Source organism: Gymnogyps californianus, chromosome 6, assembly GCF_018139145.2.
Source record: "Gymnogyps californianus isolate 813 chromosome 6, ASM1813914v2, whole genome shotgun sequence".
Classification (NCBI taxonomy): Eukaryota; Metazoa; Chordata; class Aves; order Accipitriformes; family Cathartidae; genus Gymnogyps; species Gymnogyps californianus.
This window is the reverse complement of record NC_059476.1, coordinates 22,972,649-22,997,188: the sequence shown is the minus strand read 5'-3', so window position 1 is coordinate 22,997,188 and position 24,540 is coordinate 22,972,649. Positions and strand designations below refer to the sequence as shown.

General features: G+C 54.5%; 1 protein-coding gene across 1 annotated transcript; it reads right to left on the bottom strand.

The window, feature by feature from the left end:
* Positions 1 to 1,406: 1,406 nt before the first annotated feature.
* Positions 1,407 to 23,782, bottom strand: PITX3 (paired like homeodomain 3). Its single transcript, XM_050898649.1, has 4 exons — positions 23,675 to 23,782; positions 9,000 to 9,140; positions 3,973 to 4,178; positions 1,407 to 2,966 (listed from the first exon to the last, which is right to left on the bottom strand). Exons 2-4 carry the CDS (start codon positions 9,106 to 9,108, stop codon positions 2,403 to 2,405), a joined length of 879 nt encoding a protein of 292 aa, XP_050754606.1. The 5' UTR covers positions 9,109 to 9,140; positions 23,675 to 23,782; the 3' UTR covers positions 1,407 to 2,402.
* Between the last annotated feature and the right edge of the window lie 758 nt (positions 23,783 to 24,540).

Below are 24,540 nucleotides of genomic sequence, written 5' to 3'. Positions count from 1 at the left end.
GCACCACCTGGCTTGGGTTATCAGGGAGAGGAGTTGGATTCAGCTGTGTGTCAGGCTCAGTGCAGGAGAGAAGCCCAGGCCCTTCTTTCTTCCCTTAGGGAGAAGAGCCATGGCAGAGAAGGGAGTTAAGCACAATAGCACCAAGACAAGGTGTGTGTTCGGTGGGAAGGCTGCTGGATGGAGACTCCAGCACAGAATGGAGACTAACCACTGAAGCTACCTCAGCACTGGTGCCCAGCGGCAAGGTAGGATCCAGGTTACAATGAATGGTCTTGTCTTGGGTGCGCTACATCTATGTTTTAGGTGTCTATGGTCGATCTTTGCACGTTGCAGATAGGGTTGTGCTTCCAGTGGTAGCTGTTTCAGTGCAGGGTAACTTGGCTCCCTCATTTTGGATTAGCTCAGAGCAAAGAATAATTTTGTTACAGTGAAGTTGGGCTGACATCTGTGACTGCTTTCAGCATCTGCTCACCAATACCTTCAGCAGCAGCTGCTCCCTGTGGAATAGGCTTTGGCAAAGACTGAGTGGTTCGTATGTTTTGCTTGTGAGGGTCCTCTTACTGTGTCCTAGTGAGGGTCCCTTCTTAGCAAAGAACTTGCTTCCTCTCAGCATGCTAACAACATTGCAGAAACCTGGGTTATGCCAGGTTTTCCTGTCCCATTAATCCAAGTAAGATAGTTTGTTGTGGTGATGTGTTGTTGTTTTGTTGTTTGGGTTTTTTTCTAAGAGAAAAGTAAAATATCGGGGTTGTGCTTTCCCCTTGGAGCATGTGCCTGATGAAGGGAAAGGAAGCTGCATTGGGTAAGGATGTCCTGCTCGCCTGCTGCACATGAAGCTTCCTTGGGCCCTTGGAGGAACCCGCTGCATCCCTCTGCATTGACTGAAGCAGCAGGTCCCCTTGGTCCATGTACATCTCAGGAGAGCCACCTCTGTTTTACAGTTTTCCCAACAGAAACTGTGCAGGAGCAGGCTAGCAGGGCAGGTTGCTGCAGCCAGCCTCTCCCCTGGGGACTGCTGTTTGGAGCGGGAGTGCCTGGAGGGGCTCCCCTGCCCTGGGCTGCCGGGAGCCCAAAGGCACTGGCCCCATCCAGCACGGTGGGGAAGCCTGAGCCAGGAGAGGCTCGACCTTCCTGCCATAGTGTGTACATGCAGACAGGGAGCAGGGAGGGGGCTTGTTTTCCCCTTTATACTGTGTTCGCGGGCTTTTGCTGTCCTGAGGAGCCACATGTTTGATTTGTAAGTGAGGAACAGAGATGGCTCCTCCAGACCTCAGGCCCCTGTTCCAGCTTGGGCTGCCTCGTGCTGGCGCTCCCAAGGGTGCTCGCTCTCGCCTGGGCTGCTGGCGCTTGATTTCTGAGCCTTCAGACGCAGGTTTGTGCTCTCAATAACCAGACAGGCAGAAGACTTAAAGAGATGGTGCCAACTTTTATTTTATTATCTTTTTTGGAAATGGGATTTGGAGAAGGGAAGGGAAGGAGATGTGCAAGGGGGAGCTGATTGTTGCAAAAGGAGATGCTTTGGATGTACACTGGCAAAGGTGTTCCTGTCTGACTGGAAATGACTGAAGCAGTAAAGCATGACAGGCAGGACGCCACCTCGGTGGATGTGCTTGCTTTACGGGGTTTTTGGTTTTAAGGTCTACTTTGTAGGTTATTTCACGTACAAAACAAAAAAGCATATTTTAGTGTCTACATATGTATTTGTATATATATAAGATATATATATATACACACACACATATTTTGTATCCTTAGAACTCCCACTTCCTAAAGGCTTCAAGTCTGAAGGGCCGTGCATATATAGGCATTATAAAGAGAGATGCCAATCAACTAAGACAAGGCTTTCCTTACTGGCTGTGTGATAAATAAGTGGGCAAGACATCTTTAAATGAAATCTCGTACGCGTGCAGGGAGAAGGGGTCGGCCAAGCACCAAATGGCAGCCCCCACGTTGCCCTGTCCCTGGCTATTCCCTGCAGGGGTGGCATCTGGCTGCCCATGCTGTCCTGGGGATTTGGGGAGCTCACTGCGAGGCTCGGAGGGGCAGATTCAAACACACGTGGTTCTGCTGCCCGAGGGTCAGGCACCCCACGTGTTGGGGCTTCTATTTCCCCACGGGGCTTCCAGTAGACTGTTTTGGTTTCTTTACCACGAAGGAGGAGGTTTGGTGGGCAAGAGAGGAAGGGGTTTGGGAGGGGGAAAGACAGTCAAAATTCACCATACGATAGTTAGACAAATCTTCATAGAGGTCCATCTGCCTGCTCGCCTCTCACTCTCGCTCTCTCGCGCTCTCTTGCTCTCTTGTGTTCACTCTCATTCTCTGCAGGACGTACGCTGTTGTAGGGCTAAAGGTCTCCTTTTGTCAGGCTAAGGTCAAGTCCCTGGTCGGCAGAGGGCAGCCCTTCATACAGGCCTGTCCACGGCGTATTGGCAAGGGCTCAGATTGGAAGCTGCCGTCTGCACCGCCGGGTAGGTGAAGTTAGCGTGCTGCTTGGCCTTCAGCCGCAGGCTGGCCAGGCTGGAGTTGCATGTGTCCCTGTACATGTAGGGGCTGGCTGTTGAGGCGTAAGGACAGGCACTGGATGAGACAGCGGAGTTGAGGCTCGGGCTGTTCAGGTTGTTGATGTTTCCCAGGTTGTTGAGGCTGGAGGCCGGTACTCCGGTCACTGCGGAAGGGACCATGGATGAAGGCATGGTCATCGAGGCAATGGAGTTGGGTGGGGAAAACATGGGCTGGGAGGAGAGAGGACTGACGTTCATGGAATTGAAGAACGGGAAGCTCTTGGCCGAGAGCGGGCTGGTGGCAAGCCCCTTGGTGGCCCAGTTGTTGTAGGAATAGCTGGAATACATGTCATCGTAAGGCTGCATCAGTCCGTTGAACTGGGCTCCAAAGCTGTTCTTGCACAGTTCAGCCTGTTGGTTCCTCTCCCGTTTCCTCCACTTAGCTCTGCGGTTTTTGAACCAGACCTGCGAGAGAGAGAAAGGGGGGATGGGAATCGCCCTGGGCTGTCCCTGGAAGGGGCCTTGCCCCGGTCTCTTTGCCCAGCAAGGTAAGAGCTGTTGAAGGGCTGGGGATGCTCCCAGGGAGCTGGGAGGCTGAGCATCAGGAAAGGGTTGCAGCAAGATGTCTGGGCTGCAGGGTCATCTCCCAGTAAGAATCACCACCTAGATCAAAACCCAACTACTGCCATTTTACAACGCACAGAATAACCCACCTCACTCAACAAACAGATGCCCTTTGTATGGGGAAAAGGGAGGAAAACACTTGCTGCATTTCCAAGTGACCACAGCACAGGAGGAGGGGTTGGGGTTGTGTGACTTGGGAGCAAAGTATTTGGGGGATGTGGTTTGAGAGCTGCTGAGTGGAGGAAAAAACCTCGCTTGTTTTGACTTCACCTCAGGACCAGGTTGGGGTGGGGTGTTAGAAGTCTTTCTTCTAACAGGAAAATCTGTTAGTGTTGGAGGGACTCAAACAATATAACTTCCTAGAGCGTGGAAGCTGCTGGAAGGCTATTCATGGTGCTGCTAACTCATATTTCTAGTAGCGGAGAGAAGCTCTCATTCCAGCTGGAGCCCTGCCACACTACGCCTGTGACTGCACAGTGGTTTGGGAACCCCAAAGAGTGCCCTCCAGCAAGGCTATGGCTGGGGGACAATGGCACTGCAAGGAAGGGGCCTGCTGGGTCGGGGCACCCAGCTGGTGGGGCTCTGTGGGGCAGAGCCTGGGCTTTGCATCTCCCTGTGTTAGTGCAAGGTGGCACTGGATGGGGAAGGCACCACCAGCATGGGGTATGTATGTGGCTGGATGTGTCAAATCTTGGGTGTAGAGCCTGGTCAGGTGTTTTCAAGACAGGGAAATTTTCAAGTGCCCCTAATTCCTTCCTTGGTTTGGGGACAGCTTGGTGGCTTGTATCACAGCCGGCTTCCTCCCCACAACCTCGGGCCCGGGAAGGTGGGAGGGCTGCAGTCCTACCCGGACTCGTGCCTCCGTCAGGTTGGTCCAGACTGCAATCTCCTCCCTGGTGCTCATGTCTGGGTAACGGTTTCTCTGGAAAGTGGCTTCCAGCTCCTGGAGTTGCTGGCTGGTGAAGTGCGTCCTCTGCCTCCGCTGCTTCTTCTTGAGCGAGCTGTCTTCAGGGTTGGAGTCGTCCGTCTGGTTTTGCTGGGACTTCTCGGTGTCTGTGCGAGAAACAGAAAGATGGGAGAGACCTCTTGAGTTAACGTGGGGGCTTGGATGCATTTGGGGAGCCCATCCTTGGGGCAACCAGCGCATGCTCAGTGAGGTCCCCCTCCGCTGTGGCCACCACCCACAGCGGCGGTCCTGTCTCCCTCCCTTGCCCTTGCGAGCAGGCATCCACCCTGCACCAAAACCAATGGCCCCTTGATGCAGCATGGCTTGCCCTCGTTTAACTGCTGTAATGGACGTCAGCTTCCAAGTGACTGGATTTGGATTTTCCAAACTGCCGATCTCTGGTTTTCATTTGTCACAGTTAAGATGGGTGATAGTGGCAGAACTTACCCAGGCCAGCAGTTTCCTACTCTGCTTAAAACTCTCTGCCTAAGGCGCCCTTTAGAAAAACTGAACGGAAATTGTCACTTATAACACAGCAAAAGATCCGGTAGTGCTTTTGTGGACAGGTGACAGGAAAAGGCAAATTGCCAGTGATAGCAAGTTGAGGCTCTTAAATTAACTAAACCTGAGAAGCACAAATTTTTATCCTTCCTCCCTTCTTACTCCTCTGCCTTCTTACTTAGGTGCACGTATTTTTATTTTTAAAAAGTAGGAAAAGGCCTCTCAGACCTTACCATGAAGTACTCCAGCATCTCCTTGTCCTTCTGCCCTGCCCTCCTCCTCACTCGGAGATCCCTCTCCTACAGGCAGCGTCTTTCATTTCGTTGCCTCTTAAATGAACATCTTGAAACTCTCCAGTGTTCACGCTGGTACCTAACTGAAAAGTACAGCTCAGCCTCCTCCTAGGCATTCAGCCCAGGCCTTAACGCTGAGCTTCGGGCTGCTGTGGCTGGAGGTGGGCAGCCAGGTACCTCCCTGTGCCACAGCCCCTCCTGGGACTGTCAGTACTCTGCAAACAGGGGCAGAATGCAAAAATAGATATCTTCCATCATCAAAAGAAAATGTCATATTTGAGCACTTGGGCAATCTATGGAGGACAACTACAGGGAGGAAAGCTACAGCTCGTGTTTAATTCTGCTGGGAACCAAGACAAGTCACCATAGAAGAAAATTATTCCAGTGAAAATAAGTAATTTCTGATGTTAACCTCCTCCTTCCTCTGATCTAGAAGCAAGGTGAAGCAGTTCCAACTGAAAATCAGGTTTTCAGCAGGGAAGGGAGGTGTTCTTTTACAGTGGGAAATACTCAGCTAAACTAAGTGGAAATTACTGCAAACAGTTGCCAAACTGTTGCATTTGGGAGAACTTTTTAAAACTCCTGGCATCACTCCACTGAGATTCAGATTAAAAGGATTTTTTGTTTGGTTGTGGTTTGTTTTTTTTTAAGTGGAAGCTAGCTTAAGCGCCTTTGAAGTCCAGAAAAATCCTGACATGGAAGGTGTCTTGTACAGCCCCTTAAAAAGCAGGGAGGCAAGAAAACGGTAACCTGGAATACAGCTGGGCGAGGAAAAAAAGGGTTCCTCAAGTCAGATGGATGTGCTCTGGAAAAATATGCCCCATAAAAGCTAAATGGAAAAGAGAGACCCTAAGAGAGAGGCTGAAAAGCATCTGAGCCCCGACAGAGAAAGGACTCTACTGCAGGGCAGTGTTGTACCCAACAGCAGGTGCTTTAATGGAGCCTGGCCCTGGGAGACACTCTGTGTCAGAAACCTGGTGTCCCTACCCCGTTCCCGTGGCAGTATCTTAATTCAGAAACCTCCCTGCTGTTCCCAGGAAAACCCTCTTTGCATCTGCCTTCCTCCAAAAGGAGCAATGCTGGAGGCATGGAGAGCGTTTGCAGGTGAGGCACTCACTCTTCATGGAGGAAAGCCTGGGTGCGGTTGGAAAAGGTTTGTTTCTACAGGTATGCGTTGCACTGACTGAAGCAATGTGGGTTCCCCACAGGCTCCCCACCAGCTGCCTCAGCTTCTGTGGCACGTTTAATGCTATCCACCAGCAGGAAAGCTAATGCAAGGAGCACGAGCTGGCTATTGCAGCAGGGCACAAGCTGGTTCTGCTGAGCAGGAATGTGCTGTCTCCTGTTCCCAGTGCCAGGACCAGCTCGTGTTTCCATCCAGGGTGCACCCACACAAGAACTTTCCCAGTGCACTCTTGAAACAGATGAAGCCATAGGACCTGAAAAGTGGAACGGTAGGAGTTGGCTGTGGTCTCATGGTACTCTTCTCATTCCCATGAGCATCTTCATGTGGGGATCCCACGTTCAGCAGAACTCTTGGAAGCATGCTCTTAATGTGGATCTTTTTTATAGTTGTTCTTGCCAAGGAGATAAATCTGATTTCTCTAGCTCAGTGCTCTAAGCCAGTGTTGGAAGAAGGAGATTCCTGCATTATCCATCTCTAAAACAGATTAAAAGGGGAGTGATGCCACCACGTCTAAGCTAGTTATTAGGAATGGCTCAGTACAGATGAAGGGACAACATTTGGTTTGTTTGTTCATCTGCTGAGTCTGGGTTAATTAAGAGCCTAATGCATACAGGGGATATGTTCCCACAGGAGCCCCTGACAATGCGGATTTCTGAAGGGGCTGCTGCCAAGCAGGAGGCTGTGCCTTAATCGGGAGCTCCTGCTCAGGACTGCCCTTCTTCACACAGGAAGAAACCATACCGAGAGGGAAGGAGAATGGAGCAAAGGTACCACTGGTTTATGGGCTGCATCTGGGTGGAAGAGCTCATGGTATTTGACTTCTCCATACATTCTGGTGTAGAATTTTCCATAAATCTTGTGAAGTCCAAGGAGATATAGGAATCCTGACTTTGAGCCTGGAAAAATCTCTGCAGCTACACATTCCTCTTATTGTCATCTCCATTTTTGTACCTGCTACCTGTGGCTCTTCCTGAGCATTGCCTATAGTGAGTGTCACCTCCACTTCTGCTTCTTCTCTAGGCAGGGGAAAAGTGCCCTCTGTAAACAGTGCAGAGCTTGGGTGTTGCAGTGAGGACCAAAAGTGTGGCAATACAGGGAAACAAGGGACCCTGCAGGAAGGACAGACGGACCCTGTGGGTGCCATGAATCCATGCTGAGGAGCAGAATATGGGGAGATGCAGGGCAGTTCCTCACATCCTCCCTCCTCATCCTTGCTCTCCCCCTGACCTGTGCTGCCTGATGAAACCTAACAGAAGGGGGTGTCACAAACCACACCACACCATCGGAGGACACTTGGGATCTCCGAGAGCTGAGCCCAGACAAGCAAAGTTTGTGCTCTCTTCCTCAGGATCTCTTACTCTGTGGATGAAGGAAGCAGAATCAAGGAGGAGTAGGGAGGCTGCTCTCTTGAGGAGAGGCAAGAAGGGCCAGAAGTGCAGCCCTGCCCCATCCCATCCCAGGCAGCCCTCGGTGGCACACTCTGCTCTGCCTGACACCGGTGACGCGTGGCTGCCATTGGCCTCTGCTGTGAACGCACAAGCTGCCAGCCTCTGTGTGCAGGTAGTGCTGGCAAACACCCACCTCCTAGAACCATTTTATTTCTAGACTGTTTAAGACAGTGGGGAGTGACGTAGCCAGGCACCCAGCATTTATTGTTAACCCAAAATAGGTTGTGGAATATATCTCGTGCACGTTCACCCACTCAATGAAACGACTGCGGTCATAGCTGGAATTAGCTGCTCGTGGCTAATGGAAAAAAAAGTCAGCTCCTAAATTGGCAGTTCTGCGGCGTGCCAGGGTGGGCTCGATTGGGAAGGCCACTTGAATGGAGATGACTGCCATGCATCCAAAGCAGCTGACGAGGAGCCACTGAGCTTGGGGATGTGCCCAACTAAGGTACGCGTGCAGTGGGGAATTCGGTGGGTGGATTCTCTGACCATAGTTATCCCAGCGTAACTCCCTTCGTGATACTTACTCTGGGGAATTTTAATCTGCATCATTATGCTTATTAGCTTTTGCATGCGGGTGAGCCTGGAGGCTTTACGCGGGAGCAGCAGGCTGTCCTCGGCCCTCGCCTCCCCTCATGCTGGCACTGGCAGGGGCAGCTTTGCATTGTCCTGCTGCATCCAGAGCAACAAGGGATGGAGCGGTCACAGGACAGATGCAAAATCCAGGGGAAGCCATAGCATTTGGTGGGTGATTTCTGAGCGGGTGTGAATGGTGATGTTTCTTCTTCGGAGCCTGATAAAGAATGCAGTAGGCTCAGGGTTTGTTCAGCCTTTGGGAATGGTCAGAGGCACCTCCCTGGGACAGGAGCAGCTCACTGCAGAGCCTTGCACCAAGGCACAGGTGACCTGGCTTTTTCAATTAAAGCAGGGGCAAGACAGTATTGCTCTTCCTTCTTATTGCCTGAACCTGGGAAGTTCAGCCCAAGGTTACCCTGTAGCATGGAAAGTCTCAACCTAAGCAATTTAAACAGAGTTTAAAAAAAAGGGGGGGGGGGGGGGGCAGTTCATAACTAGGTGTAGCCTTCTGTGCCTTGGATGAGATTTCCCACGTTGTGGGGAGAGCTCTCCTGCTCTGGGGACCCGGTTTAGGCGAATACAATAAAATCTTGGTTGGGCAGCGACCCGGCTTGCCTGACTCCTGCCTGCCGTGGGCTGTGCCCTCTGTCAGCAGTGGCTTCCTGCAGCCGGGGCCAGGCAACCCCATTGCCAGGATGCTGCTCTCGCCCTCCTGATGGCTGTCATTGCGATACACACCCCTATGCCTTCCCCCTGCTTGCTGGGACGGCCAGGCTGCTGTGGCACTGTGCTGGCTCGCAGTCCGAGAGGAAGCTCAGCATGTCCCCGGGAGCACCGCAGCTGGCTCCTGCAAGCCACTAGCCACCCAGATCCACCCACAAGGACGGGTCGGGGCCTCTCCTGCATCTTGAGCCTTGCACTCACCACTGTGGTCCTGTCCTTTGCAGCTGTGCTCGTGTTGAGGGGTTCCAGAGTCCGAGAGAGACAAGGCTGGGCTGCGAGCCTCTGTGTCTGCCAGCAGGTTGAAATCCATGGGGCAGGGATGGGTGGCAGAGGAGGAGGAATCTGAAAAAGCAGCAGGCACAGGGTGATTAGGGAGATGAATCTGCGTGTGTGACCTCTTCCCACCCACTCCGGGAGGGACTTGCCAACCCTTGACGAAAGGTCTAGGAAAAGCAAAGGATCCCTGTGTGATCCTTGGACCCCTTTGAGTTTCCTGGCTGGAAAATGGACATGCCAGGCTTTCTGCTGAGCTTCCCTATAAATCAAAGATCATCTAGTGACACTTCTATTTGCAGCCTTCAGAGAAAGAGCCTCCAATTTATAGGTGACATTCAGACTGAAATAGCAACGGCGGGAGCATGCTGTGTAACGGAGATCTGAGGAAGTGGTTCTGGGCCAGCCAAGGGCTGTTAGCACCTTCCCCAGACATCCCGCCTCTCCCATCCTCCCTGCCCAGTTTCTGTCCTCTTTCTCCCTTGCTTCTCCACAAACCAGTCAAGCCCATGTAAAGCTCTCCAGAGAGCACTAACACAGATGTACCCGCACACATCCCAAAAGAAAAGCACTCCTGTGTGTGTCACCAATAGGAAGGCACATCTGCCTGCACAGCTGCTGCCACGAGCAGGGATGCAGGCAGTGCAAGTGGACTCTTTTGGGGTACATAAAGACGTCTGGAGCCTGAATTAACATAGGAATTGCATTACACACCCTCGGGTGCCTGGGAATGAGTGATCCTGGCTGCAGCAGCAGCTCATTTCCAGCCTTAGGTCATCCTGGCTGAAGGCTCCCCATGTCCCCTCAAGTGACTGTCCTGTGCCCATGAGCCACCTCCCCTGGCTGAAAGCATCCCGGCTGGGAAGTTGGCAGTGCCGCTCCCTGCAACTGCAGGCACCACTGGGGCTCCTCTACCACCTCTTTCCACACCTCTCTGTCCCAGGATCAATTATTCTCATCATGCTCTTCCTCGGGGCCCCTGCACCCTCCACCTGTATTGCCCAGAAGAGCTCGGCTGAGAGCACCACTTTGTTCTGGACCACATTGGACACTCATGAAGAGGCAGGCATGAAGCAGTAAGTGCTACAAGCCCAGCCACATCACCTTGGAAAGGTGAGCTGGCCCTGTGTTAGCGCTTAATCCAAGTTTCGGATCATAACCCTGCTGTATGCAGGACGATGCATTGTCACCAATGCAGGTGTAATGGTTTCTGAAGGCTGGACTGCTTTGAGGGAACCACAGCAGCTCCTGAAACTCTGGTGACCCAAGCTAATACCTCACCTTACCAGCTAGGGAGCCTCTCACTCTAAAATGTAACAGCAGCTGACGCACCGTGCCGGGATCTGGCACCCCCAGGTTTAGGGGGGTTTGGCCCAGGCACTTGGGACTTCCAAACTGCAGGTGGAGGTCAGTTGTGAAGACTGGATTCCAGCTGGTGAAGGATTGCCTGGCCCCTCAAATCCACGCGCGTCGGGGAGGGAGCCTGCTGAAGGCAGTACTTCGTCTGGACTGTGCTAGCGTTTAGACATGTAAACAAGTGATTAATCACATAGCTGTTGCACCTCCTTTGGAGGTGGATGACAGTGACTAAGAATGTATTTTCAGAGCTGTCTAAAACCTCCTGTCAATTTGAGTAGGGCTGCCGCCAGGGCCCTTGGCAAGGCTGACCCCCATACCTGCAGCGTGCTTCCCAGGCTGTGGCGAGAGGGCAGGGAGCCATTTCTAATGGTTATCCGCCTGGTTTCTGCAGCAGATCTCGCTCACAAAACCCCCAGCAGTTTCCCTCGCTCTCCCCTTCGCTTGACCTTCATCCCCAGCCTTTCCCGGGCACTGACGAACCTCTCGACACTGGCCTCAATCAGTGCTCTCCGAAAGCAGCATCTAATGAAGGGACCTGGTGCTGGTTTCCCAGACTTTTGCCTCGCTCTGGGCTTCTCCTCTCCTGTGGGAGAGAAGTGGCAGGGGCTCCATCTTTGCCGTGAGGCTGGTTTCCATTTCCACCTCACGGCGAGCCTGACCTTTGATGTCCGCCGGCTGTGTAAGCTCCTGGCAGCAGCAGGGCACAGCCCTGTTGCTTTTTGCCATGTGTACGTACACGAAGTGATGTGACAGGGGCTGTGTTTTCTTTAATACCTTTGCATGGAGTAGGGGGAGTCCATCTGCTGCTGATATTGCCATGGCTTTTAGCATTACTCTCGGAATTATGCAGAAACGCGCAGTGAATTAATTCCATGGATTAAGTCTTGATTAAGATGTGTGTCACTTTGCTGTCTCAGAATTTATTAAGAGCCCTTCTTGAGGCGGCGGCAGATGGAATTTCTGCCCAATGTTTGTAGATGATAATTTCCCCTCTTCTACAGCCATTTGCATATGATTGCATCTGTCAAGCACAATTTCCTCTCTTCTAGGGCTTGACTCTGTACTGGACCAGATTTAAGGAGGAATTCAGACTCCTGCCTTCCTGTAACTGAAGGACAGTGTCCTCCTGCACAGGGTCCTGTTTGCTTTGGGACTCTTTTTGCACATCTTGCATTGCTTTCATCTGTGCAAACTAAAGCGGAGATGGGAAAACCAGGATGGAGTATTTTACAGCTGGTTCCACAGGTGTAAATGACAACACAATATACAAGGCTCAGGGCAACCCAGTCCCGGTATTGAAAATCCATGCCCCATCCTGAACCCCACCAGTGCAGTGGTTACGAGGTTGATCCAAGCCACTGGGCACAACATAGCGTGCTTGGCCTGCCTCACAGACGCAGTGGGCACCTAGATTAAAACTGGTTTTAAAGTGTGGCCCATTTTCAAGTTGAAACTGGGACTTGTGGCTCAGAACAAGTTTGCTTTTTGAACTGAATTTAAAACTAGGAGAATTTCAGAGGGGAGATTTTGTATGTATATATGTAATTACATACCTATTGCATGTGCCCTACGTGGTGGCATCAAGGAAGGCCTTCTCAGCTTGCTGTGAGCAGGTCACAGAGAAGCAAAAGCAAAGGGAGAGGGGGACCTGCTGAGCACCGTTACGAAGGACCGCAGGGAAAGTCTGCGATGGGGATAGCACATGAGCTCCGTACCAATTTATTTACCCAAAGGCAACCCCATGCCACTGACACAAAAAGCTGTAGGTATTATTCCAGATTATACAGCCCTTTCAGATTTAATTAAAGGAGCTTTCTTCCACATTGGCTAGATCTCGCTGTAGGCAGAGACATTAAGAAAGTCAATGCTAAACCTTCATGGCATTTCTGCTAAGTTGTTTGCCTGGTCTCAGGGAGTTACTGAAATTGGCACCTCAAAAACGTCTTTAGACAAAATCAAATTTATCATCTCCATCTGAGTCTTCAGCTCGCTCTCTTTTAACATAAAAGAATGGTTTCTTTAGGGACAGCTCCTGTACTAGCAACATGCAGCCAGGCTTGCTCAGAGGTTTCAGTTTTGTAAAACTAGCCCTGGCTCCTAGCCTGCTCCGGCACCTGTAACTCCTTCCATCGACATAGGTAATTGCTCCCAAGATAAAGGTTCCCAAATCTGTAACAAACGTGCCTTTTCTTCTGGTCGCTACCCGTGTGCATCCTCTCCCTGGCTCCTGTGTGACGGTGCTGGTGGCTGCCGGCGCAGGGCCCTGCAGCTGAACAGGGAGCTGCTGTCCCTGCCCCACGGGCACAGTGGAGGGCAGGGGGAGGAGAGCAGCTCTGACTCCAGGCTTCTTCTCCTTTCAAATTCACCGCCTTTCTATTTCTGCATCAGTGCCAGGCTGCCCAAGCCAGGGCCACTTGGGCAGGAGGAGGAGGGCACTTCTACACGAGGAGGGCAACCTTGTTTACCCAAAAAAAGCAAGCAAGGGTCCCCATGACCTCTCTCCTGGTTGTCAGTAACACGCTGCTCCATCACCTGGGAGCAAAGATGCCTTTGCTTGGTTTTTTTGGAGGGGCAGGAAGGAAACATAAAGGCTGACTGCGAGCCAAGTAAGGCTAATTATAGTGGTGGCTTTTGTGATGTGGATATTGCCTGCTGAGAGCTGCCTTCAGATTGACAAGTGCGTGCTGCTCAACTCTCTGTGCTATCATCGGGGAGCAGGCAACCTGCCGAACCTGCTTCGGCAGGTTGATCTGGAGGGGAAAAGCTGTCTCTTGGGTTGTTTTGATGTTATTTGGCTTCCCATGGGCATGCAGGGGTGCTTCAGCAGGGACCTGATACTTGGGGTCCCTAGGCAGCAGCACATGGACCACTGGTGACCCACAGGTAGGAGGGAAGCCTAGCTGGCCGGGCTCTCTCCAGCAGATCAGCACAGCCTTGTCGACCTGTGAGCTTCCCCCGCTGCCTGTGCCTCTGGCCAGGGCCACGGTAGCTGCAGCTTCTGCTTGGGACTGCTGATCTCCACAAAGGGTTCAGGGTTATCCCTCAGGCTGAAAGGTGCTCTGCAATCAGTTGGGGGGGTGGTGTCATTTCTTTCTTCCATCCCCTGAGGTGAAGGTATGATGTTACACTAGATGTCTTAGGGTCAGAGCTTGTCTCTTCCTGCTCCATCAATCCCAGAAGTCAAACTGCTGGGAGCAACTAGATTCCCGATGGAGTCTGGCTGAGTGCTTCACTCCTCTCGTGTTCACGTTCCCTGTGTGCTGGCTTACTTTTAGCAGAGATAAACATTTGGGACTCTATTTAACTGTACGTTTGCAGGAAGATGATCTGCCTCTGTACTTTGGTCCCCAAGAGGGGCTGAGCTAAGATGGAGCAGTCCCTGCCTCTTCCTTTGCCCCATGTCAAAGGGGAAGGGGCTGAGGCTGTGCCTGTCCCCTCCTGGAAGAGCATTTTGTTCTCTGGGTACATGTATTTGTTCAGGGGATGGTGCCATCAGAGTGCCTGTGGGCTGGGACTTTAAGTGCCATAGCGTGCACAGCACATGAATTGCACTGCGACCCGAGAGCCAGGCTCTCTTTGCCAACTGACACGAGTGCTGCCTGTGAGGGGCTCTTTCCCTGCAGCTAGAAAGCAAAAACGATGGGACACGAGACAAGAGTTAATCTTTGTTTCCTCAAGACTATAGAAATACAACTACGGGGAGACCAGGGTCACCCACTGCTAAACATCTCAGTGTAGCTTTAAGTCTCTGATCTTAATGGAATTGCAGCAGGAACCACGAGTGACCATTAATCACTAGAAGATAAACAGCAGCAGCCAACCAGTGACCCAGAGCACAGAGCCATTACGGGACAGGAGAGCAAGCTGCCTGCCTCCAAAAACTTCAGGCTGTGCGCAGCCCCAGGCTGGCTGAGCAGCGCTTTCAGGCGCACACTCAGAAATGGATCATCGACCTCCAGCAAGGGCTGAGTCACAGGTTATAATAAACTTTATTTCTTGATTTAGTCCTTGCAGTTGGGCACTAACCCCTGAGCTCTGGTGCTGGGTTGTTTCGTAGTGGTGTGTACTGCTTTGACGCCTGGAACGTGGTTTGGGGTTTTTTTCCTCCCATCAGTAGGAATTGCCAAAGCTCCCTGAGGTGCTTGGTATCTTACTGCTGTCAGAGCAAGTTGCCTGGGTTGGCTGGCACTGCCCCGCACACACTGGGCTGCAAGAGCATTGCTGGCAGTGCGTGGTGCCACACTGACCGCAGCAGCCCGGGCCCTTGCTGCCGGGCTTCCTGCCCGCAGCTGCCAGCACAAGCTGGCTTTCTGAGGAGGGTGTCCATGCTGTTTCCACTCTCTTCTCTTTTTGTGCATGGCTCCACGGAGAAGTTCCCGATAACGCGAGGTGGGGAGAGGATGGGGAGATAAGGTGCTGTCGCTGACTTGGCTTATGATGTAGGTAAAACCACTTGGCTGTTCTGGGACTCCATCCTTCATCTCAGAAATGATGTTAATGAGCCTATCTGAGCTGGTAGAGGCAACGAAGCAAAATTCCTTTAAGTGCTTCCAGATCCTCAGATAAGAGGTGCTAGGAAAATGCCCTGCCTTGCTGGACACTGCCTAATGCTTTCCCTGGGGGCTGGCGGGAGCCTGCAAGGTGAAAGCAACCCGCTCCCTTCCTCCACTTCGACAGGAGCCTCTAGCTGCGGAGGAGGGTGATGGCCAAAACCTCTGCTCTGGGCAGCAGAGGGTTAATAAATCACCCGTATTCCAGAGGATTATCACAATGGAAATGTCCCAAGGATTGACAGCTCCATACCCATGTCCACAGCAAAAAAAGCCCACAATGGAATGTGTCCTGTTCGCTTATTTGATGGGCTGTACCATGCCCCTGTGCCGGGGAAGTGCCCTGATGTAACCATGCCCCGTACATAACGCATCGTCCTCCCCGACGGGTGTGTCTGCGGCCCCTGGACTGGACTGGTGCCGACCCCGCTGAGCTAAAGCGTGGGGGTCTGCAGAGACAGGGCAACGCACTTGGGCTTGGCTTAAAGCAAGCTATTTGCAGTAGTATCTTTGGACCCCAGTGCTGCCCTTAGCCTACCCAGATAGTTTTTGAAATGGCACCCAAAATCTGGAAACGAAGAGCTAATCCTAACACAGAAGGAAAGTCCTGCCAGACTTTCTGTGAAGTTGTTTTTTCCTAAACTAAAAGTTCATACTTCTTGCATTCTTGTAAGCGTTGCACTTTAGGTCTCGCCATGTCCGGCTGGGTTTCCGGTATCCCTTGGACGCTCTGCCTCAGTGCGGCTTTCAGCACCTTGGCTCCATCAGCCAGGACTGGGATTTTCTTTCTGACAGACTACGCAGTTATATTAATAAAGCCATGCTTTGTTATGGCTTATTTTGTTTGTTAGGCATCTGGAACAAAATAAATCATCAAAGGCTCAGTTTTGCCCAAATGAATTGCGAACGCACAAAGTTGCTGGCGCGGTGAGGCTCCACGGCGCAGGAATGCTGGGAGTGACAGCATGGTCTGCAATTACAGGGGAAGAAAAGTCCTTCAGGGAAATTAATCCCTTTGCTTTGGGGAAGGGAGAAAAGAGACTGATTTCAGTAAGAAATTCTGCCTGGGAGAATCTCGCAACCGAAACAAAGGACCCGCTAAAGCAGAGTGCTGGCATTGGCCTGGCCCGGATGTACCGACCCCACTTGTCCCTGCTTGCCCTTGCCCGCAGCCCCGGCGGGCTGGCTTCAAAGCGACCTGTGCCAGCGCTGCAGGATCTGCCTGTGTCTGCACAGGAGAAACAGCTACACAGCCACAGCGTATGAGGGACCGTGATCTCCCCTTCCGCCCACCAGCTGAGCAGAAGCAGAGCCAGGAGCGAGACGAGACAGTTGCAAACCAGGATCCCAGGCAGGAGTGAGAGGCACAGGCAGCCTGCCTGCAGCTCGGGGGCCGGACATGCGATGCTCGCACAGCAGCAAAGGGCAGCAGGGCCTGGCATCAGCAGATCGGTATGCGTTGCTGTATTTATTTGGGCGATTGTATGAATTTGACTAATTATTCCGGCAGTCAAAGGAAACTGGCCCGATTCCTGTGGGGGCTGCGCTCGCAGCAGCATGGCAGGGTCATTTCTGTATCTCTGCGGCCGTAAAGTTGGCCCATTTTAGGGAGGCTCAGATAGTGAGATCAAGGACTGGAGCTCTATGACTCCAGCTGCTGTCAGGAGTTTTGTATGCAGATGGAGGGCAGCGGATGACTCAGACGTTACCAAAGATGTAAATGATTCTCACAATTAGTAAACAAGCTCAAGAAAGCCCCTAATCAAGCGGGTGATGCAGGGGGTTGAAGGTCAGGAAGGATCCCGCCATGCCATCGGCACGTCACACCCTTACGGCTGGCCGACCTCGGTGCACTGTAGAGCTGCCCGTGTCCGCCATCCGTCAGCACTTCTGCTAGAAATCCTTTCTGGAGAAGTTCGACTTGATCATAAACATTTGTTCTGTGACAAAACTTGGCAAAACCAGCAGCTAGAAAGCAGCTTTTTTTGGGGGAGCTGGTGCTGGATCGTTGTTTTAAAACAACCTGGTGGAGCCCAGAGGATTGCAGGGCTGCAAAGGGAAAAGTAGCGACTGCTAAGAGTGCCGTGATGGCCCCACCAGCCACCATGGCCAACGAGAGGCTCTGGTTAAGGCAATGAGAGCCCAGAAGCGGCTGGCTCGCTCCGAGGGATGTGTTGTCTCACAGTGCAAACCCGCAGCACCGGAGGGAGCCGATGTCTGCTGCGCCTGGCTGTAAAGGTTTCCTGATGATTTGCCTCCCCCCCCCCCCCCCCAGCAATTTATATTTAAATTTTTTTTAAAGCTTTCTGGCAGGAAAACCCTTGCAGGACGCAGGCTGCCGTGAATAAAACAAGCAGATGATCTCAGCCCGCAGTATCCCTCCCCTGTTCCTCGGGATACTGCGGCTGGTAGGGCTGGGGCAGGGGGAGGGTGGCTCCGGGAAGGATGCTGGAGCTCGCTCCCCCCCCCCCCCGCCTTTATGGACCTTGCAACATGCCCTGAAGGTCAGCCTGTTTACTCAGACATTATTTGAAGGGGGCTGAGGGAGGCGATTAGCCCTCCCCGCTGCAAACACGGCTGAGTCCGATCCCGCAGCGTTTTGCAAGCGGCCTGTGCTGGCAGGATCAGGCCCGCAGATCGCCTGGTTTTCCTGCCGTGTGCCCGCAGTGAACGGTTAAATTGTGCGTATCGGGGGCAACAAGGAGGAACGGCGGGTAGGTGAGCAGGGAGGGCTGGCAGCCCTCTGTCCCCACAGCCTCTCGCCCGGGTGCCCTGCTCGGGGCCGTGGCAAACCGCCCCGCGTCCCTAAATTCGGGAGCACAACAGACATCGCAAGCAGCAGAACAAGAGGTTTGAATTTCAGGATCCTGAAATGCACTGTGCTGCCTAAGAACTGTGTACAAAGTCTGTCTCTTGTTTTTTATTTTTTTCCCCCCCTAAATCCTTAGTTTTTCCATCTGCTAGAGGCTGCATCCCATGCGGAGCCTTGGGAGGTAGGCAGTTTGGGTGGGTAGGAAAGCAAGCTGCAGAGCCCTAATTACTCATCCCGTCTGGCCCTCGGGCAATCCCATCAAAGCGGCTCAGAGAGAAAAGGGACGGGGCAGAGGGAAGTGAGCTGTCTCAAAACACTGCCGCTTGGGTCACACCACCTCCCTTCCACTGCCCGGCCAGCCTGCCTGCTCTGGGGACGGGGACCTTACACCCAGAAATACCTCTGCCTCACCCGGCCCCCTGTGACAGCCTGCCAGCAAACCCCACCGGCAGCTCCAGGGCAGCGGGAACGGCCTCCCCAGCCTCCCACCGTGGCCTGGGACTTGGGGCACATCTGAGCTCAAGCACTGGGGTTTTTAAACACCCTTATTAAAACCCACCCGACACAAATTATGCTGCAAAACCCTTTTAAATGGGACACAGAAGCGCGTATTGTTCGTCACTTTGGAATCTCTCCCTGGTTAGGTATGGATCCATACCCAGACTGACCTTTATGGCTTGATTAATTTAGCTTAAAGGTTTAGATTTTATTTTTTTAATCATCCTGATACAGCCAGTCCTCTAGAAAGTCTTACTTATTTTATTTTGGAGGAAAACTTCCATGAATTTACTTTAAAAAATAACCTTGCAATAAATACATACACAAAAAAAAAAGCAACCCCAACTTGTAGAACTGGAAGTTGGGATATTGTGGCACCAAAAATAAAACTGATGGAACAAAAAGGGAATTTCATGTGGTTTTCATTGTCAAGTCTAAGCTCAGAAACAAACAGGAAATAAAAATGGCTAAAACAAAAGCGATTTCTTTTAAAGTGTGTTCAAATCTAAGTGGGGAGCTGCTTTATTTGGGAGGGATTCTCTGTTTATTTGTTTTTCGGAAAGAGGAGTAAATAAAAATGTCCACACACAGACAGGTCAACTTGATTTACAGTTAAATCCTCATGCTTCTTGCTCATCATTTATAATAAGCTTTTTTAAGAAAATTAGACTTGCATAAACGGCAGCATTGGAAAGGGGAGAAAAGGCAATGGAGGGGAGTGGAATGCTTCTGCTTGAAACGAGGTTGGGGAAAAAAAAGGAACGAAGAGGGAGAAAGAGAGATGAATAACTGCAAACGTTCCGGTCATTCGTTTTATTTCATCTTCGTACTTTTTCAGTTTGTGTAGGCAGCTCGGCAGGCACTGAGCCTTCCAGCCCATGCCTTCCCACTGAAGCTCCTCAAGTAGCAAATAAATGTGTTTGTTTAATAAGAGTAGTCTGCAGGATCAGGGCTATGTGAAATAGAGCGGCATACGTGCTATATCCTGCAGACAAAAGTGTTTCTTAGGCTCTCAGGTTTGGGATTGTGGAACTTGTTTGATAGGAGTTCACAAACAGGTGTCTCAATCACAGTAGCTCTGGTGGTGATTTTGAGGGGTTAACTTAACACAGGCAGGACCCAGCTCCCCACATCAGCTGAGATCCCCAGCAGCTACAGCCCTGTTAACACATCTCTGAACGCTTTGAACAGTTGAAAAATTAGATGGACAAAATTAATAGCAGCTTCTGCAAATTCAGCTCTGGTTTCCCTCCTCTTTTGCGCTAGTTAACAGGGTGTAAATGTTTATTTTCTGGCGGAGCTGTGGTTTGGGAGATAGCAAAGAGCATTGGATTGAGGGTCAAGGGACGGAGGCTGTATTTCTCGCTCAGATCAGGTAATTCTGCCAGAGCTCAGTTTCTCCTCTGCACAACAGGGATATTTCCCTTCATGCTAAAGCATCCAGAGATCCGCCTATGGAAAGGCTAGGTAGCTCCCAAGGAGAGACATCGTAAGGTGCAGCTCTTCAGAAATGAGGGCTCTGAGCTTGAACTTGTACCCTGCAAATCAGCAGGAAATTTCCTGTTCAGCATGTGGAGGATTGGCCCTCTTCCCAAATCTGCTGGGCAATACTCCGACACCAGTGGGGAGGGAAGAGGGGGACCTCCCTCGCTCGCTCCCATCTCTTTTTAAAGCCTAATAATAACAACAGAAACATTTCTCAGCTTCTGCCCAGCTAGATCTCCTAGTTCCTTCCTGAAAACAACTTTTAATATTTAATTGTTGCTGAAAAACAGCAGATCCATTGCTAACCATCCCGCGAGAATTTGCGGCTCTGGCCAGGCTGCCATACCTGTCCTCCTCTGGGATCGGAGGGAGACAAGGATTTCAAGCAAATCCTTTCCCACAGAAGTGACCCCCTCTGCGCTGAGTCCGGCCCCGGCCTCTTACGCCGCCGAGCCTCCAGGAACAGCCTGTGGACTCCCTTAAATGCCCCAAGGAAGCCCAGAGCTAATAACCAGCTTCATTCAATTCCCAGTCACATTATTATCCAATCTGCCAGAGGCATTAATATTCAGAGGTGAGGCAGGAGGAGGGCAGGGGTGCTGGCGAGGGGGAGCGGCACACAAAGGGGAGGAAGGGAAGCGCAGCGGGCTGGCCTCAGAAATCCTCTTTCTCCAGCCATCTGAAACTCCAGCCCATTTCAGCCATGTGTTGACAAGAGAGGGTTTTTCCTACGGCCTCAGCACTAACTTCGATGCCAGTTGGTGGAGGCTGTCCCCCTGCCAACAGCAAATGCCCAGGCTTGGCACAGCCCGATGCCCTCGGCCCCAGCGGCCCACGGCAAGAGGGAGAGCTTTGCCCCCTCTGCCATCAGGCCCTAAGTAAATAGCAATCTCCCATCTTCAAACAGCCAGATAATCGCTGAGCCTGCTCAGAGACGCCACAGCCTCCCATTTCTGACCCTCCTCCCTCCACGGCGCTGCAGTCTCATCCCGCTGCCTTCCCGACGCAGGGCACGCAGCATGAAACCACCGATTCTACCCATCTGGGACTTCGTTCCCAGCCCAGTACCTCCCCTGTCCCCAGAGCCAGGGCACATGTGCCAGGTCACGAGACAGACCTCATGTCCCCAGCTCATCTCATCTTCCTTTTGCAGCGGTCTCCTAGATCGGGTTTCTGGCTTTTTCTTTTTGGCAGTCTCCAAAGTCAGCCTCACCTCTCAATCTCAAAGTTTTGGGTAGCATCTGACAGAGAGAAGATGCCACTCTTTTTTGCCAGCTCTCCATAGGGTACATTAACCAACACTTTTGCAATCCAGTCACAATTTGCAGATCTATTAATTGCCTGAATTAAGCCCTTATAGAAATGTAATAGATATTAAGTGAGGCTTGCAATGGTTTTTCTGCCAGAGAGAGATACTGGTTTTTAAACCAGTGCCTTGGACAGGAGTCAACTTAGAAATATAGGTGGGCTTTCACAGGGAGAGCCTGGGCTGCAGATCACACAAACCCAGCAACAGCAGGAAAAACACCACCCTCACCCAGACCTCTCTCCAGGCTGTCGGGGAAAGACATCTCCCCGTGAGAGCTCCCTGTAAGGAGTACTGGGCATGGTGCGACCGTTTGCTAATGAAAAAAAATCAAACCCTACTCCGCTTCTGCAGACATTTGTGGAGACTGAAAGCAGCTACCATGCTCTGCTGGTCCCTCAGGAGCCAGCAGGCAGCTCTTTGTCCCTCACAGCAAGGCACCATCGAAGCCTGCACAAACACCCATCCCTCCGGCTCGCCGACAGGCCGAGGGGCCGGGAGGGAGTGCGGGGAGCCAGGGAGACTGTGATCCCATCACCAAAAAGATGCTCCTTGCCCTGCCTTTGGAAGGTGGGACAGAAACAGGGGTGACACTCCTGAAAGGCATCTTCCTGAGCTGTTGCTTTTAGCATCTCCTGAAATTGCAGAGGGGATAGAGCCATTTCATCCCTAGCATTCTCCAGGCCACGGGCCAGGCGTGAAGGACTCACAAGCTTGTCTGGGGGATGCCAAATTCCCCTCTTTGCCTTCAGCACTAGTCTCCACTTAGTAAGTCCACAGATCATGGGCCCATCGGTTGGGAGGCTGCCTCCCTCTAAGGCAAGGGAACGGGGAGGCAGGTGAGGGACTGGTTTCAGTTCCTGCACCGCCAGCACGCATCAGCCGGGTGTGGCGGCTGGGGGCTCACACCCGGGCTCTGCCGGGCCCCGGCGTCCTGCAGCAGCCTGCCCCGCTGCAGCCGCCCGTGCGGAGCCGAGCTCTGCATCTCATAGCCCGCCCGGCCGCCTGGGAAAGGCGTGCGGAGCCCCGGCCGGGGGACTGCTGCTCCGGGCTGCCCAGCCCCGGCGGGGTGGGGGGGTGGGGGGCTGCACCGACCCCTGCCAGCGCCTCTGCAGGGCTCTGGCGCTGCTGCGGGGGGAAGCCAGCCCGCTCCCAGCCCGTCCCCTCAGCTGTCCAGCCGCGGGGGCGCCGGGAGAGGGGCCGACAGGTGTGCCCCGCTCGGCGGCACCGGGCCCGCCGCCCCCCCGGGGCCCCGCCGCCCCCCCCAGCCCGCTCCAGCAGCTGCGGCGGAGCGCGGGCGTCGGCCCCCGCCCCGGCCGCCCTCCCCCGCCAGAGCCGCGGCCGGCCGGGGCGAAGCCGTCCCTCTCTCCCGCTCCGAGGAAGAGGACGGGGGGAAGGACAAGGCGGTGCCGCGCTGGCGGGCTAGCCCTTCTCCCGGGGCCACACTCGTTGAGCGGGGAATAGCCGGGGGAGCGGCCGGTACCGGGCTCCGTCGGGCGCCCGCTGCGGGCGGTCGGCCGGGCTTCCCGGGCACCCAGCGGGACGGAGGGGCTCCGGTTTGCACCGTGCCCCCGGCGCCGGCGAGGCGGCGGAGCCCGTGCAAGCGCCCGGAAGTCCGACAGCCGGCTCTGCCCGCAGCCTCCCAACGCCGGGCGGCCGCGCTCCGCCGGGGCGGCTCGGAGCTCCCGGTGGAGCTGCCGCGGGGGTCGACGCTCCCCCCCTGCTCCTTCACCCGCAGCCCGGCCAGGTCTGTTATTCCCGGTCGGGCGCCCGGGAGCCCCGGCCGCCGGAGCGCAGTAGCCAGCGGCGTCCCGGGGCAGGTTCGCCCCGTCCGCGGAGGCCGGCTCGCCCTCTCCCCGGCGCTGCAGGGAGGTCGGCTCTGCTGTAAACAGGAGCCAGCCCGTTACATAAATATCATTTATCCAACTGTCCAAAAGCCGTCGGGCTGCCTTCCTTTTTCCCGGCGACGTCTCCCCGCGCCCTTCTCCCCCGGACCCTGCAGACAGCTGAGCCGCAGCCCGCAGCGCCGTTATTTACAGCGAGCCCCGGCTAATTTAAACAGCCCCTGCCCCGCTCGCCCGAGTGGAAAATGACTAAGTTTAGCAACGGCAAGAGGCTCCGGCAGCGCTTGCCGGGAGGGGCCCGCGGCGTTCCCGAGGGGCGGCCGGGGCTGCGGCACGCCGGCGGCGGCGGGCAGGGGCCGCCGGGCCCTGCAAGGGCCGAGCGGGGGAGGCACCGCGCCCCGCCGCCGTGCGGGCAGCGGCCCCTGCAGCGCCGGGGAGCAGCTCCGCCGCACACGGCCCCGGGACCCCTTCTGGACGGCATCTCGATCCGCCCGCTCTCCCCCTGCCCCTGGCTGCCGCCCCTTGCCCCGCGGGAGGCGGCGGAAAGCGGGCCCCGGGCGGGAGCGGGGCTGCCCCCGCTCTACCGGGCGGAGCGCGCCGAGCCGCCCCGCCGGGGATGCTCTCACCCTGCGCCAGCGTTGGAAGGGCTGCGGCCGGCCGGCCCCGCACGCCCGGGCTGGCACCGAGGGGCTCACGGGGAAAGAAGGGGAGAACCCCGCCCGGGAGGCCGGGGACGGAGGGGCACTTACAGCGGCTCCAGATGCGGGCTCGGCTGGGCGGCCTTAATCCTGCGAGAGGGGCGAAGCTGGCCCCCGCCCCGCGGCCCGGGCTGCTCTGCCGCTGTCAGAAAGTAAATCCCCCCGGCTCCCCGGACACTCTGCGCCTCGCTGCCGGCCCGCGGCTCACGGGGAGGGCGGAGGCGGAGGGCGCCGGCCGACTGCCTCCCATTCACCCTGGCCATTCACTTTATGGCGGGCGGCCGGCGCCCCCCGCCAGCTGCACCGGGCGCCCCGCTCCCGCCCGCCCCATTCCAGCTGCGCGCCCGCCGCCGCCCGCCCCGTCCAGCACCGCCCGCCCCGGCCCCGCCCCGCGCCCCGCCCCGCGCTCCCACCGCCCAATCGCCCCGCGCCTCATTTACATCCCGCCGCACCCCGGCCCCCGGACTCGCCCAGGAGGGCGGTAGGCCCCGCCCCCGCCGCGCTGGCCCCGCCCCCGCCCCGCCGCCTCGGGGCCGCCGCCTGGGCCGCGGCGGGGCAGGGGGAGCGGGGGGCATCTCCCGGGCGCTGGGCTGCCTGCTCTGCCAGCCCTGAGGGCACGTGGGGGTGTCCATGTATACCGATCATATGTATGTGGACACTTATATATTGTTGTTATCGCTGCCGTTACCGTTGCCTGCGTGCGTTGTTCACTGCTTGGCGATCCGGTACCCTGGGGCCCGTGCTGGGCATCCGCTCCGCGCAGTACCGGCGCGGCGAGGCTGTTCGGGCTTGACAGTTAGAGCCACCCGCCAGGCAGAGTTTTCTGGGGGGAGCCAAGTCCGTAGTCGGCTGCTGGAAGCGTTCCCCTGCACGATGGAGCAGCAGTCGCAGGGGATGCTAATTACAGGCTAATTACT

Bases quoted from the DNA above. Each gene is read 5' to 3' on its own strand.
- PITX3 (XM_050898649.1), bottom strand. From the start codon at position 9,108: ATGGATTTCAACCTGCTGGCAGACACAGAGGCTCGCAGCCCAGCCTTG. The intron at 4,179-8,999 runs GTGAGTGCAAGG...TTTCTCGCACAG, and splicing joins CAAAGGACAGGACCACAGTG to ACACCGAGAAGTCCCAGCAA. The intron at 2,967-3,972 runs GTAGGACTGCAG...TCTCTCTCGCAG, and splicing joins TGACGGAGGCACGAGTCCGG to GTCTGGTTCAAAAACCGCAG.